Source organism: Balaenoptera borealis, assembly GCF_965194805.1.
Source record: "Balaenoptera borealis genome assembly, chromosome: 1".
NCBI classification, from domain to species: Eukaryota; Metazoa; Chordata; class Mammalia; order Artiodactyla; family Balaenopteridae; genus Balaenoptera; species Balaenoptera borealis.
The window spans coordinates 18790031-18808948 of record NC_138860.1 but is presented as its reverse complement, the minus strand read 5'-3'; the positions used below and the strand labels follow the sequence as shown (position 1 = coordinate 18808948).

Sequence of the window (18918 nt, the reverse complement as noted above, 5' to 3'; positions counted from 1 at the left end):
CTTCCCAGTTCCTCCTACCACCATAATGAATTGGTAACCACTGTTACTAGTTTCTTCCGTATCCACTGAGAGATTTTCATTTGCTTACACAAGTAAAAACAAATATATATGTGTGTGTTATATATATATTTTTTTCCCCCTCTTCTTCCTCCTTTGTAACACAATTGTTAGCCTAACTGTATGCATTATTTTGCACTTCAGCAGATTTTTCAAATGAAAATCTTTTGTGGGGACTAAACAAGAACTTTGGTCTCAGTAGGTTTTTAAATTGGTTAAATATAAAACAAAGCTGGTTTAAAGACAGCACTGTGGAACAGATGGTGTTTCAATATCTTCTAATCCATATGAACAATATGATTCCCCCATTATCCACATCCCAAAATTAGAGTGAACTTTGTGATGTTCACTCTAAGCTGAACCTAAGTTAGGCTGTTGTTAGCAACTACTGTGTAGAGGTACTTTGGTGTTAGATTTGTTTAGCTGAATTTCAAATTCTGCCTCTCATCACTCACAGTATACACACAGTGTCTCCTAAAACAAGAGAATACAACAGTTATTTTCTTGCCCATTGACTGGGTGATCAGCATTATAGAATAGTAGAAGTGAGAATAGAACTTCTCATTTTTTACCTTCTGACTGCTTGTGAAAGGGCCAGATTTCATGTAGGCATTTTGTTGAGATGTATCAAAGTGAAACAATGGAGAATTCAAACATAAATACATTAAGATTTTAAGCCAATAAAGCCTTGTTTGTAAACTCTAAAGATGTACCTTTTATAAAACATAACTAATGGGTAGATTTTTCTATGTGGATCATAAGACCACAATTTCCTGAATAATGGTTGGTGTTTCAATAAAAAGATTATTGTCTAGAATAGTTTTCTTTGATTTCTTAGAGTTTATTGCACAATCACCATCATTAATGACTTCAAACATTTTTTTTTTTAACATCTTTATTGGAGTATAATTGCTTTAACAATGATGTGTTAGTTTCTGCTTTATAACAAAGTGAATCAGTTATACATATACATGTTCCCATATCTCTAGAATAGTTTTTTATTGCAGATCTAATTTATTTTGGAAGCATCTGTCTCTGCAACTTTTATTTACTGTGGTTAAAGGAAAAACTTATAGAAAAAAAACTTACATGTAAGGAGATATATATATATATATATATATATATATATATATATATACACACACACACTTATATATTGACACATGTATACATATAGCCATTGTCTTTACTACTTTTTACATATTACTTTCAATGAGACACTGATCTTACTAACTATATTTTTATCTGGATTGAAACTGGCAAAAGATTCTTTTTATTTTTTAGTGAGAACACTATGTGAATAGGCTCTGTCTTTGCTACAAATACATTTCCTTATAAAAAACTTTGTAAAAGGAATGTCTGCATTAAAATCATAGCTTTTGTTACGCTTATTAGCTTTCCTAGGTTTTGGTGGATAGCATCACACGATCTTTTAAGAGATGATTGAACTGTTTTCTAGGTTAAGAACATCATGGGAATGAATATAGAAGAGATATAAATATAGAAATAACTCAGACTGAAGAAAAACCAAGCTATTTTGAGGTTTAGAGGTTTATTTCCATTCAACCACAAAGCAATTGCTGGATGAAGAGATTTGTATTTTATTTTTTATATCTGCAGGTTGGGTCTTGAGGCAAAAAAAGAAGAAAATCTTGCAGATTGGTATTCTCAAGTGAGTATGGGTTCAGTTGATTTTTACGTTTTAAATTTCTCAAAGACTACTTTATATTTAGATTCTAAATCCAGACACAAAGTAATAATGCATAATGCCTTTAATAATACATAGCATAGTCATGTAACATGTCAGATTTCAAAGCAATGTCACAGAAAGTATTGAATTGAGAAGTAGCCCTATGAGATAGTCATTATTTGATTTTTTTGTTTTGTTTTGTTTTTTTGGTGAGGTAAAGGGATTAGTCCTAAGTCACAAAATAGTAAAACAGCAGAAGCAAGGTTAGAATTCAAGTCATCTTAAGAATTTAGAGCCCTGGTGTTTCTCAGTCTAGAATGATCCATTTTACATGCCCATTAAGAGGATGCACCAACAGAGGAAGCCTCCAGACTTGAAGCTTGGCTATCATACTCTTGGCACTTATACTATAATTTTGGTTCAATTTAGGCTTCATAGACTGTATTTTTCTTTTAAAAAGGTCATCACAAAGTCAGAAATGATTGAATACTATGATATAAGTGGCTGCTATATCCTTCGTCCCTGGGCATATTCCATTTGGGAATCCATCAAGGACTTTTTTGACGCTGAGATCAAGAAACTTGGTGTTGGAAACTGCTATTTCCCCATGTTTGTGTCTCAAGGTGCATTAGAGAAAGAGAAGACTCATATTGCTGACTTTGCCCCTGAGGTAAGTTAGCCTGCTTTATTTATTTTTGCAGTTTTCTGTCATGAACTCAGAAGTATATTTTCAGTTCATACTTGAATAGTAATTTAAAAGGCAAGTTACTGCAGCCAACTTAGAGAAATGTAAAGCCATTTAAAAAAAATTAGATTTCTTTCATCAGGGCAAGTCATGATTCTTTTTGTTACATTCACTAATTAACTGGCTTTTACTTTTCAGTAAACATTATAAAGACAGTAAGTATCTACCTTTTCTCACAGTGAACAGAAGCAGTTATTTTAACTTGCCTTAATTGATATAGCAAAACTTGAAACAGAGATTTGACTGTATCTTTGCTCTTCCTCTGAAGTGCTGTTTAAAAAATGTATGAAAAATGATTTCATTTTACTAGGTTGCTTGGGTGACAAGATCTGGCAAAACAGAGTTGGCAGAACCAATTGCTGTTCGTCCTACCAGTGAAACAGGTGAGGATGGGCCTTGGAACACAGGAGAAAAGCTCATTGAACATTAGAGACAGCTTCTAGAGTTGAGTCTCACCTTTTATTTTGTGATATTTATAATCCTTACTGATGATACCAAGTTTAATGAATGTTGATGAAGATGAATGCAGACTTAAGTGGCGTAGAATTTTATTCTCTGTACAGTATTCATTGTGGAGCTGTTTATCATTAGGATAAAGATTTTTTTTAAAGCACTTTTAAATCATTTTTGATTTCATGCTCTAATTTTTCAGAGCTTTCCAAGAAGTTTTATTCTTGGAATAGTTTTTATTCTTGGAATTGATTATAAAATTGCAAACACTAATGTTTAATGCCTTATTTTCTTCAAATTAGTCATTTTAATATTACATTTACATTTATATAGGGTTTTTATAGGTTACTAAGTGATTTCATTTACACCTTGTATTACATTTACACCTTGTATTATTCTAACAGTAGTGTAGTTAGGAAGGTAGGGACAGCTATTGTTATTTACATTTTGCAGGTTAAAAAAAAGATCTCTGAAGGGTTAAATGATTTTCCTAAAATTGCACATAATAAATGGGAGTACCTCTTGGAAATTTTGAGTCTTTGGGCTTGTCACTGTCTCCAAAGGGATTATCTGTCTTTAGAGTTAAGGATTGTTTGCTTTTTATTTGATACTTTTAGCGATACTCTTGTATAATAGTATAATGATGTATTATTAAAATTATGACACCAGCTTTTTTTCACATACCAGATTGGCAAAGTTATATTTTGTTTTACTAATTATAGATAATCCTGAATAGGCTATGATAAGAAAGGCACCTTCACTTAAATTACCAGTTAATGGCAAGAGGTTTCAGACCCTGGGTAGATGCATCAGATGGATTTAACCTAAATTCTGCTTCTAATTCTGGATTCAGCAAGTGGTTTAACTTCTCTAAGCTCAGCTTCCACGTTGTCAATATTGAGATTATGATATCTATTTCATGGGTTGAATGTGAGGATTGAACAGGATAATGAAAGGAAATAACTTAACATAGAACACAGTATATACTATAAGATCTTCACTTAGTGTTTTTAGAAGTAAAACAGCCGAAAAGCTATCAAATTAAATGTAAATCTCATTGTGAAGAAAATAAAATACGGTCAGTTATAGGCGGACTTATTCCCTTGACTAATTCGTTTGATGAAATAAAATACCGTTCACTTACCTGCACAAGCACAGCATTTTAATTCCTATTAATTATGTTTCCTGTTTAACGCTAACCAGCCTTCAAAGGGGAATAAAACCTTTAGTGACTAACTCTGCCTGTATTTTCCCGTGTCTTTTCAGTAATGTATCCTGCATACGCGAAATGGGTGCAGTCCCACAGAGACCTGCCCATCAGGCTCAATCAGTGGTGCAATGTGGTGGTAGGTGCACACCCCTTCTTACATTCTTTCATTATTCTTCTTATTCATTTAAAAACACACACACACATTTTTTTTTCTTGTTTTTATATTCAAAGGATTGGGAGTATGGAAGCATTTTTGAAGTATTTTGGATTACAATTATGATTTCTTATTACTTACCATATAAAGTTGTTAACCCAAAATTGAAAAGCTCTCTCTAAAGTTTAAATTGTGTTCTTGCCTCTTCCAGCGTTGGGAGTTCAAGCATCCTCAGCCTTTCCTACGTACTCGTGAATTCCTTTGGCAGGAAGGGCACAGTGCATTTGCTACATTTGAAGAGGCAGCAGAAGAGGTATAAAAGTTGTCTTCCATATTAATTATGTTCTAATTCTTTGTCCAGGCTGTGCTTCCCCCCCCACCCCAGCTGTAAGTAAGGCAGTGCTATCTATTTACATAGTAATCATTCAGTAAATAACTGTAAGTTGAAATTTTGTCTGATCTCAAAATGACATTAAAAGATAATTTCCTGGTATAAATTATTTTGTTCCTTAAAATTTATGTATCTATTAAAAGAAAAAGCAAGTTAATTCAAATGTACGTGGACTTAAGAAACTGCTTACTGAAATTTTATTAGAAAATGTGCCATTTTAAATTTTCAGATGAAAATAGTTTTGGACTTCAACGTATAGAAGAAATTATAATCCCATGGGTGAAATTAATTATTCTTCAGGAGATTTTTTTCCCTGGTTACTGTGTATCTTTCATAAGCATTTATTTTCTCTTATATTCTAAAGTTATTTATATTTAAAAAAATTATTCCACTTATTTGCATACTGCTTTGTTCAGTGTTTTAATAAATTCACACTGGCTGCTTTGACCTTTCCATAAAAAAAGATATTTATTGTTTGAAGTGGTTTTTCCACCACAATTAGTTTTTTTTTCTTTTCTTTTTAATACATTTATTTATTTTATTTATTTTATTTTTGGCTGCGTTGGGTTTTTGTTGTTGCTGCGTGGGCTTTCTCTAGTTGTGGCGAGCGGGGGCTACTCTTCATTGCAGTGTGCAGGCTTCTCATTGCAGTGGCTTCTCTTGTTGCAGAGCACGGACTCTAGGCGTGTGGGCTTCAGTAGTTGCGACATGCAGGCTCAGTAGTTGTGGCTTGCAGGCTCTAGAGCGCAGGCTCAGTAGTTGTGGTGCACGGGCTTAGTTGCTCCGCGGCACGTGGGATCTTCCCGGACCAGGGCTCGGACCAGTGTCCCCTGCACTGGCAGGCGGATTCTCAACCTCTGCGCCACCAGGGAAGCCCCACAATTAGTTTTAAATAGTACAGTTTTTTTTTTTTTTAATTTTATTTATTTATTTATTGGTTTGTTTATTTATGGCTGTGTTTGGTCTTCGTTTCTGTGCGAGGGCTTTCTCTAGTTGTGGCAAGCAGGGGCCACTCTTCATCGCGGTGCGCGGGCCTCTCACTATCGCGACCTCTCCTGTTGCGGGGCACAGGCTCCAGACGCGCAGGCTCAGCAATTGTGGCTCATGGGCCTAGCCGCTCCGCGGCATGTGGGATCTTCCCAGACCAGGGCTCGAACCCGTGTCCCCTGCATTAGCAGGCAGACTCCCAACCCCTGCGCCACCAGGGAAGCCCAATAGTACAGTTTTTATAGATCTATCATCAATAAATATACCATAAATTTGAACACTTTTCATTTATAACGTTGTTACAGGTTTTGCAGATACTTGACTTATATGCTCAGGTATATGAAGAACTCCTGGCAATTCCTGTTGTAAAGGGAAGAAAGACTGAAAAGGAGAAATTTGCGGGAGGAGACTACACAACTACAGTAGAAGCATTTATATCTGCCAGTGGAAGAGCTATCCAGGTATCAAACTGCTGCATAGGATTCCTAGGTGTCTGTAAGCATAGCCTGTGGGCAGATCTGACAAGTTTCTTCTGTCATCAGAGAAGTAGACTCTTAAAAATCAGTATATCACATGCTTTCTAAGGCCATATTATAATTTCAGGCTAATCTGTCCCATTCCCTGTAAATCTCCAAGGTCAGTTAAATCAAGGCTTATATCCTGAATTACCAAAGCATGGATCTTTTAAAAACCTTTGTAATTAAAGTAACTCCTATAAGAGGGGCTGCTCATAGCTGTATGCTACTATATATTTTTTGACTAATCTTCTTCTCTTTGTCGTATCAGTTATGCTTTAAAAACTTATTTAATATAAAAAATCAGGGAAGATAAAGCAGGTCTAGCGCCATTTTAAGGCGTGTGATCTTAGAGTAATTATTTTCAAAGGCATTAATAAGTTATTAAAATTAAAAGATGTGTTTCTCTATTTTAGGGAGCAACATCACATCATTTAGGGCAGAACTTTTCTAAAATGTTTGAAATCATTTTTGAAGATCCAAAGACACCAGGAGAGAAGCAGTTTGCCTATCAAAACTCCTGGGGCCTGACAACTCGAACTATTGGTGTTATGACCATGGTTCATGGGGACAACATGGGCTTAGTATTACCACCCCGTGTAGCCTGTGTTCAGGTAAGGAAAATATTTCTGTTTATCATTTCTTTTATAAAATATAAGCCATACTTAGCGAAGAAAATTTTAAAGTGTGATTTTTTTTTCTGAGTGTCATTCAGGTAGATTTCGCTGATACAGAAACAAGGTAGAATACAGTCTAGACCTTGCTATTGTGTAACTATGTATATTATTTGTGTTACTCTTTTTTACTCTTTTAATTTTTTTACCTACTTTATAAAAGTTTTAGAAATTATTTTTTGAATAATGATTTATAATAGGTTAAATGAAAAACAAATGTATTTAGCATGGACAAACAATATGCAGCTATTAAATAGTTGCTAGATATTCTACGTAGATTAGAAACCATACACGTTGATTTGTTTGAAGGTTTATAGTCACTAGGCGGTTTTGACTCCTGGATACTAGGTGGTGATGTGACTTCATTACTTCCATATACTGCTCCTTTATATAAATTTGTGATACTGTGCTGGATTCTAGGTGGTGGTTATTCCTTGTGGCATTACAAATGCACTTTCTGAAGAAGACAGAGATGCTCTGATTGCAAAATGCAATGATTATCGAAGGCGGTTACTCAGTGTTAATATTCGAGTTAGAGCTGATTTGCGAGATAACTATTCACCAGGTTGGAAGTTCAATCACTGGGAGCTCAAGGTAAATTCTTCAGTTGCATATTTTACTCCCATGCTCCCAATTTGGATTTTTGTTACGTTAGAATTAAAGTGATCGTGAAGACCTTGTTTATGGTTAATAAACCTCATATGGTTGTTACTAAAATGTTTATATCAAGAATTCATAAAATAAATACGTTGTTTAAATAGACTATCAGAATAGTGGTGCATGGGCATCAACTAGTTGTCATTGTTACAGCTAATCAGAGATTAATTTCATACTTGGTTTTTCACACCACATTGTTTCACAGCAGTTTGTTGATTTTTATTTTCTATATTCAAGAGTAGTCTAAATTCTGGTTTAATGTTTTTGATATAACTTTTATTTATTGCACATTGTCATTAATAGATGATCTGTATTCTTTATTCCATTTTTCAGACTTCTGGGATTTAATTTTTTTCTTACGATGAAACGGGATCTTGTTAGAAGTAGCAATTAGGAGTCAAGAATTTATAAACTCATATGACAGGCAGTGGATGAGAAGGTGTAGTGACAATTGCAGCTTCAGTCTTTCAAATATGGAAGCTCAGTAATACTGGGATTATTCAGTGTACATGTCGGGTTCCCAAAGTTGCTAATCTTTATCCCTTTATTTGTTTTAAATGGCCCCTAAGATAAATCTCTGTGCTGAAGAATAGTAGTTATATTGATACTGCTTTCCTTTTTGTAATATATTTTTTCCTTTAACGAAGGAAAAAATTTATTACTCTCTTACCTTTAATGAAGACTTTAAAGGTGAATATTTTCTCTGTAATTTCCCTTTAATTGCAGTCTTTTTTACTTACTTTGAAATAGTGGTTGTGTGATTGCAGTAATACCTTGCTAAACCCATTTGTGCTTGCCTGAGGTACCAAAAAGAAACCTGTTCCTTGCTACTAGCTGGATTGAAAGGGAAGAACGAAAGTCATCCACACTTACTTCTGTGTCTCTCCTCTTTCCCTTTCTCTTTCATCTCACTCCTCCTCCTGGGACTGACTTGCCTTTGTCTCTGTCCCTCTTCTTTGCAGTACCCTGGTGAACCTGTGCTGTGTGGGGGAGGCATCTTGGTATGGCTTGGCTCTGCTGCAGCGTCCTGTCTACAGTAGTTGGGAAAGAAAACAAAGTTCCGAAGTGCTAAACTTGGGGCCGAAAATTAAAGAACAATGAGAAAGAGAGTTCGTTAGCTAGTGAAAAGTACCGCTAGTGCATTTAAGGCCAGGAATTTCCGAGGAAAGAAAACAGTTTGGGAGATCTAGATGCATATTTATTTGATAGTGATTCACTTTGTAAAGTGTGTGCACGTGTGTGTGTGTGTGTGTGTGTGTGTGTGTGTGTGTGATGTATGTATTGTGAGGCTCACCCAGATTAATAAATGAGGCGTATGGTTTGGTTGCCAGACTAGGACCCAGCGACTGACTCCCATAACTCTTCGTTAGAAAATAGGGGAAAATAATATGAGTGAATTAACTTACTTTTTTTTTTTTTTACTGTATTGGATGATTAAGATAATTTTGTGTTGCTGTTGAAAGCCAAACAAAAAACAGGAGTCCCTTATAAGTAAATTCGTAACTAGTTACTTAGAAAAACTACCAACAAAATACATGCCTCTTGTATGACTTGGCCTCAGATGATCTTTCCACTTTTGTTTTCCGTTATCCCCTCTCATAGATCTTTTCTCTCTTCTCAGTCTATTTTTCCACCTCTGTGTCTTTGCTTGTGCTGTTTCTTCCACTTGGGTTATAAAATTTTTTATCATGAAACAAACACAAATTTACAATAAAGGAAGTACAGTACAAAAATTTTTTTCCCTGCCTGAACCATTTGAAAACAAGATGCTACCTTGATGCCCCATCACTCTACAAACATGTTCTCCTGTATAATCACAATAAAGCCTATAAAATTACGATGTTAACATTGAGATTTATTGCCATCTAATTCTAGGACCCGTTCAGGTTTTGTGAGTTGTCCAACTAGTGTCCTTCACAGCAGAAGGATCTAGTTCAGAATTATGTGTTGCATACAGTTATCATGCCCCTTTAGTCTCTTTTAGTCTGGAATAGTTCCTCAGTTTTTCTTTAGTTATCATGGTCTTGACACTCCTCACTAGCTTTTTACTTAATTAAAATTTTTTATGGACCCATGGTTTCTGAGATTATTCAGTGGGTTATAATCTGTTACTATTATTATTTATTTTGATGCTCAAATTTGTCTTTTGTGGGACCAGTAGGATCCCTTAAAGCTAACTTTTGTGTTCTTTAGCACGTCCTTGCTTTTTGGCAGAAGATCTTGTAGGGTTTACCTTGTTCTCTCTCTCTCCCCCAACTCTGCAATTAGCCATATCTCTAAGAAGCCCTGGTTCTTTTTAAGAAAGAATGGTATTTAGTGCGGGTGTGCCCATCACTTTTGAGCTCTCACTGCTTCCAAGCCTTCTCAGTAGATGGGGCTACGGAATGCGTGTGCGTGTGTACATACACACACACACACACGTACGTACATACTCACATGTATTTACATCTGTTTTTCTGTATCCATCTATGTTATTTGATAACCGTGAGTTCACACTGATACCTTCAATTCCAGTCAAAACCCACGTGACCCCATCTAGTTTTCTCCCATTCCATATTTTAACTCTCTTCTCTGACAGTGAAAAACCTAGCTCCAGTTGTCCTTAGTATGTTTATTTGATCGGTCCCCCTGTGTTCATCCACTCTCTCGTTGCTGTTGCCACCCACTCCCCGGCATGAGTGCCCTCCTCATCCCTCATGGGCTCTGACACCCTGTGCCAGGCTCTTCTCCTGTGAAGATGCCTTTTCACCCAGCTGCAGCTTCAAAACCTTGCTCTGAGCTGTCCCAGCTCTCCCCTTTTCCAGTACAGGATGTAGTTCTATTGCATTTTATTGTCATGTCTTTTTAGTTTCCTTTAATCAGAAGTAGTTCCTCAGCCTTTCTTTGTCATTCGTGGCATTGACATTTTTGTAAATATAGGTCAGTTATTTTATAGTACGTTCTTCAATTCTGATGAATTTACTCATTAATTTTTGCCTTCTCCAGTAACTTTTCTTCTCTCTTCCAACTGAGGATAGTTTCTCACTTTCGATTTTCTGTACTGATTTTTATTATTTGTATGCATGCCTTATTTACCCTGCAAAACATGAAGCTTCTTGAGGACAGGATCTCTTTCTTATTCATCTTTTAAATCTCATTGCACTTAACACTGTTTCTTACACATGCATGCATTGCATGAATAAAGAAAACAATAAAATAATGTAATAGTATATGATCAGAAACTCGGGCGGTGGAGCCCAGCAGTCTGTGCTTTGACAAGCCCTTCAGTGATTCTGATGCTCAGGGTAGAGCAGCCAGAGCTAATAGGGCTTCCCAACCAAAGCACACCACGTGCCATGAATGAGTCAGGGATGTACCCAGGTGGCTTGGGGTGGCTTCAGCCTCAAGAAGCCTTCTGTATTTACCCCCATGTGCCATACAGTGTAATTTTCTATGTGTGCTGTTACGGGAGAGAAGTTAGCAACACTGAGCTAGACAACTGCAGCCACCCTCACGTTTCCCCGTTAAACTCTTAGCTCAGAACCACCCGGGCAGTACCGTCTTTCCTTAGGTTTATGCCTTCTCATTGGAAGAGGTTTCTGTAATATCTCAGGAGTATTACCTACTTTTTAAAGTGGTTTGTGTCTGTCTTTGTTTTTTGGATTTTTATGATTTATAGTAGATAAAGCCATGGAATAAGTCTATATATTCAGTTGGAAACATGCATGTATTATGTTTAACTGCCTTTTTCCTAGGGAGTTCCGGTTAGACTTGAAGTTGGGCCACGTGATATGAAGAGCTGTCAGTTTGTTGCTGTCAGACGAGACACTGGAGAAAAGCTGACAGTTGCTGAAAATGAGGCTGAGACGAAACTTCACGCTATTTTGGAAGACATCCATGTTAACCTCTTTACCCGGTCAGTTCCTTAGAGTTGCTTGTGTCTCTCATCTTCACATTGTGCTCAGCCTTTGAGATATATACCAAGGAATCCTTGATTGCCCCAATGGGAAGTACTCTTTCCCTCTGAACTCTCATGGTTCTTAATTGGCCTTTCTCTTTGTGATTTTTAACTTGTATTATGAATATTTTGCTGTACGCTTTCTGCTCCCTACTAAGTTTGCAGTGATGGACTGTCTGCCCCATGGAGTAATTTGGGTTAATTTTAGATCCAGGCTTTCATGGTATATAAAATTTGAGGGACAAAGGCATTGAGTCTCACCTGTTGGATACACATTAGCAGCACCTGGGAGTCTTTTCAGAATACTTGTGCCTGGGACTCTCCCCAAGGGATGTTAATTTAATTGGTCTAGAATGGGCCTGGCACCTAGAGTATTAAATGCTCCCTAGGTGATTATGATGTGTCACGAAGGCTAAGAACCTCCTGATTGGGATTGGGGGTGAAAGGTGAGGGGAGGCCTCGGGGCTGCCCTGACTTCTGGAGAGGGGACTTTTAGAATCACAGATCTCAAGGCAGAGTCACTAGAAGATTGGTGGCATATGTGTGGCACCCTATTTTCTTTCCTACCCACCTGAAGCAGAGAGGAAGGACCATGGCCACTGGGGATAGAGGCTCAGTTCCTAAGGGAGAGTAGTGCCTGTATCTTACTCGTTTATCTTCTAATACCTTGTGCCTGATTCATATTCATGTTCAATAAATCTTGCATTTAAGGAGTGAACCCGTTTTAACTTTGGCTTTGGTGCTTATTTATGTGATTTTAGGCAAGTGATTTTGCTTCTCTTGGCTTGCTTGCCCTAAAATGCGAATGATAATATATCTTTTGAAGGGTTACTTCATGGATTTGTTTGGCCTACAAATTCATAATTCATGTGAAGTTCATCTGAACGCAGAACAGGCGATACTGTCAGAGGCGAAAGATTAGAAAGCTGCCTGTCCTTGTTGCTACCATTCGAATAGTGCTCTCAGTGCAGATGTGCTTTTCCAAAGATTCTCCTCAGGATCACCTGGGAGCTTTGGGAACAGAAACTTACCTGAGCCTCGTACCTGGAGATTCTGATTCATTAGTTTTAAGATACCTTCAGGTCGGGCTTCCCTGGTGGCACAGCGGTTAAGAATCCACCTGCCAATGTAGGGGACACGGGTTCGAGCCCTGGTCCGGGAAGATCCCACATGCTGTGGAGAAACTAAGCCCGTGTGCCACAACTACTGAGCCTGCGCTCTAGAGCCCGCAAGCCACACCTACTGAGCTCACGCACCTAGAGCCTGTGCTCCGCAACAAGAGAAGCCACTGCAATGAGAAGTCTGTGTACTGGAATGAAGAGTAGCCCCAGCTCGCCACAACTAGGGAAAGCCCCCGCGCAACAACGAAGAAGACCCAATGCAGCCAAAAATAAATAAATAAATAAATAAATAAATAAATTTATTTTTTAAAAAAGATACCTTCAGGTTATCTGTAATGTTAAAATGCTCTCTCTGTGATACACATGTACACCCTTGGTTGGAAAACCACTGCTTTAGTGACTAAAAAGCAGGGTTATTTGTTGACATTTTTATTCAGTAAATTTATTAATGTAAGTTGCTTAAAGGTGCATTTTTCTCCCTCCTTAAGGCTTCAGCCTGGGAAGTGGCGAGTTCCTTCCTCTGCATCTCATTGGCTGTAACTTAGTCACTTGGGCCCACCTCACTGCAAAAAAGTTAGAAGAAAAGGAAACAGATGTGGTGGATAGCTAGCTGTTGCTTCCAGGGTCCGCACAGTCTAGCCCTGAGGTTCAGAAAAGAAAAATATGCCTTCTCTTCCTTGGTCACCACCTCATGTAATGTGTGACCTTGAGTGTGGAAGAGAATATTTATTCCCATTTCTGAAACCGGAGGTTCTTACAAAAGACTTACATAGTATGTGAAAATAGCTCGAATAATGTATATTTATGTGTTTTTCCTTTCTTAAACATTTTCATGCCTTTGTATTTGATTCTAACAATTTGATATGGTAGTTAGATTTGAATATTTTTCCAGTTTTGTAGAAGGGAAAGCTAAGACCCCAGAGGTTTAAATAATAACCCACTCTTGTAGGTAATAAGTGGTAATGTCAAGAATTAGCATGTTGATCAGTAGAGATTTAATGGCTATTACAGAAGTAATTGTTACTTGTATGTGCTTGGCAAATTCTCCATTCATTTAGTGTTCACGATTATGCAGTGATGAGCTAACTGAGATTTACTGAATGTCACTGCTAGAGACAGAGTTGAGGTTCATATTGAATTCTTCTCTCTTTCAGGTTATTATTCTTTCATTAAATTATGCCATTTAAAAAAAAAACTTTGTCATATGAGTAAGAAAAAATATGTATTCTTTTCTAATTGTTTGTTAGGGCTTCTGAAGACCTTAAGACTCATATGGTTGTGGCTAATACAATGGAGGACTTTCAGAAGGAGCTTGATTCTGGGAAGGTAAGAGACTTCCGCAAAGTTTTGAATATAAACATATTTCAATAAATGGTATTTTAAGACTCACTGAATTTATGCATGATGTTAATCCCTTTTTCAAAGCCTGTCACACAAAAGGATTATATATTACTCAGCATTACATACTCTTGTTTTCTGCTGTCTTTCCTGCAGCATTACAACATTATATCATTTTTGGATAACACTGTAAACTGATTATGTAACAGTTTTTTTCCCATGCTCATTTTGCTGGCTGAACAAAATTAATTCTGTATGACCCCTAATATTTTTATTATTGAAAAATTTTGTTTTCTCAGTTTGATGTAAGTTCCTAAAGTAAGCATTGTTCTAGTTTTAGAAATGTACAGATCCTAAAATAAGGAAGGCCCGTTTCTATTCTCTGAGCATATATACTTACCCAGATCTTAATTGACTGAACTTTCTGAATAATAAAAGAAACATATTACTTATTTCTAAGTCTGTTTTTGAGAATGAGTGTGTACTTCTGGATTCCTTAAAACTACACAGGTTTCCCTAATGGCTCTTTAAGATTTTCAGCTTTATGTGTTGTGTGTATGCAGAAGTTGCCAGCCGAAACTTAATTTTCATAAAGAAGAGGTCTTGATTTGCAAAGTTATTAATTCCTGGAATGAATCACTTATGAACTTTAGTATTTTGGTGCACATGTTTGATTATACAGCCAGTCCTGTGTCCCCAGGTTATAAATGAGAAATCCATGGACCAGAGTCTAAATAAATTACCCCAAGCCGTACAGAAGCAGACCTGGTATTAGAATTTAGATTTCTCTTCTGATTCAGCTTAACACATTATTGACTGGGGGATTTTTGCAGAAACTAATGCCTGTGGCCATAATACATCTCTGGTCAAAAATGTGTTAATGTACTTTCTTCTGTATCTTTTTTTTTTTTTTTTTTTTTTTTAATTCATGGTGAGGGTATAAGACAAAATTTTGCTTGGTTATGTTCATTCCCTCCTAATATGTCTCTTATTGCATGAGCTGAGAAAATGTTAATCTCTCTGGCTCTCAGTTTACTAATCTGTGAAATGAGTACAAAATAGATGGTATCAAAACCCCCTTCAGATCATAACTCTTCAGTATTTAGCCTTCTGTTATTCTTGGTTTATTGCCCTTGTAATCTTCCACCTTTCTGGTGTCCATAATTTGCCATGTGACTTCAAACTATATACTTCTAATCTCTGTTTCTTCTAGCCCTCTGCCTGGAGAATGGATAGCCATCTGATTCTGTGTATATTTTTTCTTTCACTCTAATTTATTTTTTATAATTTTTTGTTCCATTAATTGTTGACTTTTAAAATTTCCTGTATTATAGAAACATGGTAGTCACTTTTACAGTACAGTCTTAAAGACATTGCATAAGAGTTAATAAATCGATAGAGTATCAGTTAATCCATTGCTGTCAAAGAAATGAATCTCAGCAGATATTAATGGAATCATATCTTTTATTCTAATATTAGATAAGATACAGGAGAGATTTCAACATCTCTCCTGAACCAGAATATAGTATTTTAGTTGTGTATCCGAAGATCATGTAGAGATCAAAGCAGATTTTGTTTCCTGTATTCAGTAGTCAGTTTCATCCCTCATCTCACCTCACGTTGGTCAGCTTAGGTATGTTGACTGACCATCAAGCAAGCTTTGAGGCTGTTGTATATAAAGTTGGATTTACTGGGAGGGGAGAAGGAGGAAGGGATCTTCAGAACTTGAATGTAGGTGAGAGTTTGATTTTCTACTCTTCCCTGTTGGTATAAATGAAAAAAAACATTTTTTTTATGTCTGATTTATAGGACTTGATTTTAGCAAATTTTTCCAAGGGGATATGATCTTAATTGAATGAAAAATAAATGTCATTTATATGTAACATACTTATTACTGTTGACATTCATTATTAATCTGTTGATCCATGATTTCTGAGTATTAATATTTCTCGTCATTACCATTTTCTGCTGCAGAGTTCAAGATATATATTGTAAAAGATTGTGTCTTTTTAAAACATAGATGTAGAAATAATAAAAGACAAAAAGGTAAAAACCTTTCCGTGGCTGAATAAATAGCCTAAAAATGCATGTTCTCCTTTCATATTAATGAATTATGTGTGTAGTAAAAAGAAATTTCAGGTCATATCATCTAAACTTCACTTTGAAGTTAGAAAGAATTAAAACACGGTTTTTTTTTAAATAAAATTATCATTTATGAGTCCAAATACATTTAATAACAGCTTTCGTTGAATTTGTTCACATGCTGCACCATTTTAAATTTTAAAAATTATTATTTTAGAAATACTTTCTCAAGGCTCAGTGATTTTTGTTTTTTGCTTGGAGAAAAGAAAATAAGACTACTTACTGTAAACTTTGTGAAAGTTATTTAAAAAATAGCTTTAAGTGTTGTGAGTTAACACAAGTAAAATTTCTGAGAAACCAAATTTATTATTCAAAAACATTCTTTGTAATTGTCTTAATATTTTTATCATTACGTAATTAGAGACTGATTAAAGTTTTCCCCCTATTCTGTCTTTTGGAATGAATTGTAATTCTTTTATGAATGTACAGTTTTTTCATGCTTTTTGTTTGTATAAATGCTAATGATTTACCAAGTTTCAATACAGGTGAGTAACTTTGTGTTATTTCAGCTCTTATATCTCTAGGTTTGTTTTTGCTTCAGTTTTTATTGAACAATTTCTATATTTAAATTTTATATTATTTATATATCCAATAATTATTGATTTTATATTATTTGTATATTTAATTAAAATATTTATATATTTAAAATAACTATATAATTGTTAATATATAATTTAAGTATATATTTTAAAACCTATACTAAAATTTTTCAAAATACTTGTTATTACCTTCCTTTCCACCTTCCCTTCACCCGTTTGTCCCACCCACCATGCCTAGAAGTTGACCGCCTCTTTATTGTCTTAATGCACATCATGAAAATAACAGTCTATCAACTGTGGGAATTAGACTAACATATTTTGCTTAATCAACACAAGAGACGTAGAAAACTAACCCTTCCTTGCCCTGCAGTACGTTCTCCTGTTGAATTACTCGTTTTTTTGTAATGTCCTCATCTCTCTTTACTTTTACTTTACTTCTTAGAGAAACCTTTTGAAAAATGTTTAACCAAATCCCAAGTGCAAGGAAGGGTTTCCAGAAGGGACTCGATTTGAGCATGGAAGGTGTGGCTGGGACTAGTTGATGGGAAGTTGGCAAAGAAGCTGGATGACCTTCTGGTTGCTTTTAAACTAGCATTTCTAATGTTTGGGAATTATCCATGTCTTTGATCTCTCTGCTACTAACAGGAATTTTTTATAGGACTAATGCATAATTATTATTGCAGAGAAGCGTCATTTTGAAGTAGACATGCGATGAAAAATTTAAGATTAACAGCTGTGAGAAATCTTAATTCTTGTCTAGTCCAGTATCCACATTTTACAGAAGAAAACTCAGGGCTAGAGATTTTCATATAGGCAGTGAATTTCAAAATTAGGATAAAATCTCAGGTCTCTTGATTCTGCCTATTACTCTTTTTTTTTTTTTTTTTTAACATTTATTAATTTATTTGGTTGTGCTGGGTCTTCGTTGTGGCAGCTGGGCTTGTTAGTTGCAGTTCTCCAACGCCTCATTTGTGGCACACAGGCTCCTTAGTTGTGGCATGTGAACTCTTAGTTGCGGCATGCACGTGGGATCTAGTTCCCTGACCAGGGATCGAACCCGGCCGGGCCCCCTGCATTGGGAGCGCAGAGTCTTAACTGCTGCACCACCAGGGACGTCCCACTGCCTATTATTCTATATGGTCTATGAAAGAAAATTTGAGAGGTTTTTGTTTCTGATACAAAATGATTTTTGATTTTTTTTTTTTTGACTTTTAAAATACCCTTGGACTTGAAAAATGATTCACTTACCTATAACATGTTAAGAACAGCACGGTTTTTTTTTATAAGGACGTATAAAGTGAGGTTTGCTTGATTGTTAATTGTTATCTTAACAACAGCTTAAAAATCAGTTTACTATTTGTTCTTTCCCCTCTATCCTCCTCGTAACCACGTGGCCAGGTAGAGCAGGCAGCAGTGCAAATTTGAAATGAAAAAGATTCGAAATTCACCCTTTGTTCCTTCTCTTCAGCACTATGTTGCAGCCAGTTTATTTGGACATTTAAGTGTATTGCAAAGATTCTTTGTTACATCCGGATGTTATATGATGTGTGGGTTTGGGATAGTGAAAGACATTCTTTGTTATCTCGAGTACCTCTGAGCAGAGTTGCTAGCAGGTTTGCAAAAATACCATGGCCTGAAAAAGACTGGGAGACCTATCCTGTTTGCTTATAGGTTTAATAGAGAACTCAAATGTTCCTTTTACAGAATGTAAATACTGAACGTTTTTCCTTGTTAGATTGCTCAGATTCCATTCTGTGGGGAAATGGACTGTGAAGATTGGATCAAAAAGACCACTGCCAGGTAAGATAATTACATGTAACAGATAAAACCCACGAGGTATTGCAGTGAAAAAGAATAGAAATGTATGGCATAAAAGAATGGAATTCTTATTTGTTTTTAATTTCAGGGATCAAGATCTTGAACCTGGTGCCCCGTCGATGGGAGCTAAAAGCCTTTGCATCCCCTTCAGACCACTCTGTGAGCTGCAGCCTGGAGCCCAGTGCGTCTGCGGCAAGAACCCTGCCAAGTTCTACACCTTGTTTGGTCGTAGTTACTAAGGGATAAGACAAAACCCCGTCTCCAACCCTCCTCACTTTTTAAGAAGTTGATACTATTATCTTCCCAGATATAGACAGTTTTATGATTTTTTTTTTTTAAATAAAGGATCTAAAAGGAGGTCACATGAGAAAAATACCTATTCTTATGCCTAAATAGTGGAAAAGAGATTTTTCTGTAAACAACCCCAGTAATAAATATCATGAACTAATACTGTTCCATGTATTCATTTGTTTCCAAAATACCTGAATTCTAT

At 36.1% G+C, this 18918-nt stretch overlaps 1 protein-coding gene across 1 annotated transcript in view; it reads left to right on the top strand.

The window, feature by feature from the left end:
• Positions 1 to 18873, top strand: part of EPRS1 (glutamyl-prolyl-tRNA synthetase 1) — a 68058-nt gene extending 49185 nt beyond the window's left edge. Inside the window, exons 21-32 of the mRNA XM_082394044.1 lie at positions 1678 to 1729; positions 2208 to 2417; positions 2803 to 2875; positions 4209 to 4288; positions 4518 to 4619; positions 5990 to 6145; positions 6616 to 6813; positions 7294 to 7467; positions 11265 to 11425; positions 13836 to 13914; positions 18343 to 18407; positions 18514 to 18873. Coding sequence (XP_082250170.1) covers positions 1678 to 1729; positions 2208 to 2417; positions 2803 to 2875; positions 4209 to 4288; positions 4518 to 4619; positions 5990 to 6145; positions 6616 to 6813; positions 7294 to 7467; positions 11265 to 11425; positions 13836 to 13914; positions 18343 to 18407; positions 18514 to 18664 — 1501 coding nt within the window. The 3' untranslated portion in view covers positions 18665 to 18873. The remainder of the gene's footprint in view (positions 1 to 1677; positions 1730 to 2207; positions 2418 to 2802; positions 2876 to 4208; positions 4289 to 4517; positions 4620 to 5989; positions 6146 to 6615; positions 6814 to 7293; positions 7468 to 11264; positions 11426 to 13835; positions 13915 to 18342; positions 18408 to 18513) is intronic.
• Positions 18874 to 18918: the final 45 nt, after the last annotated feature.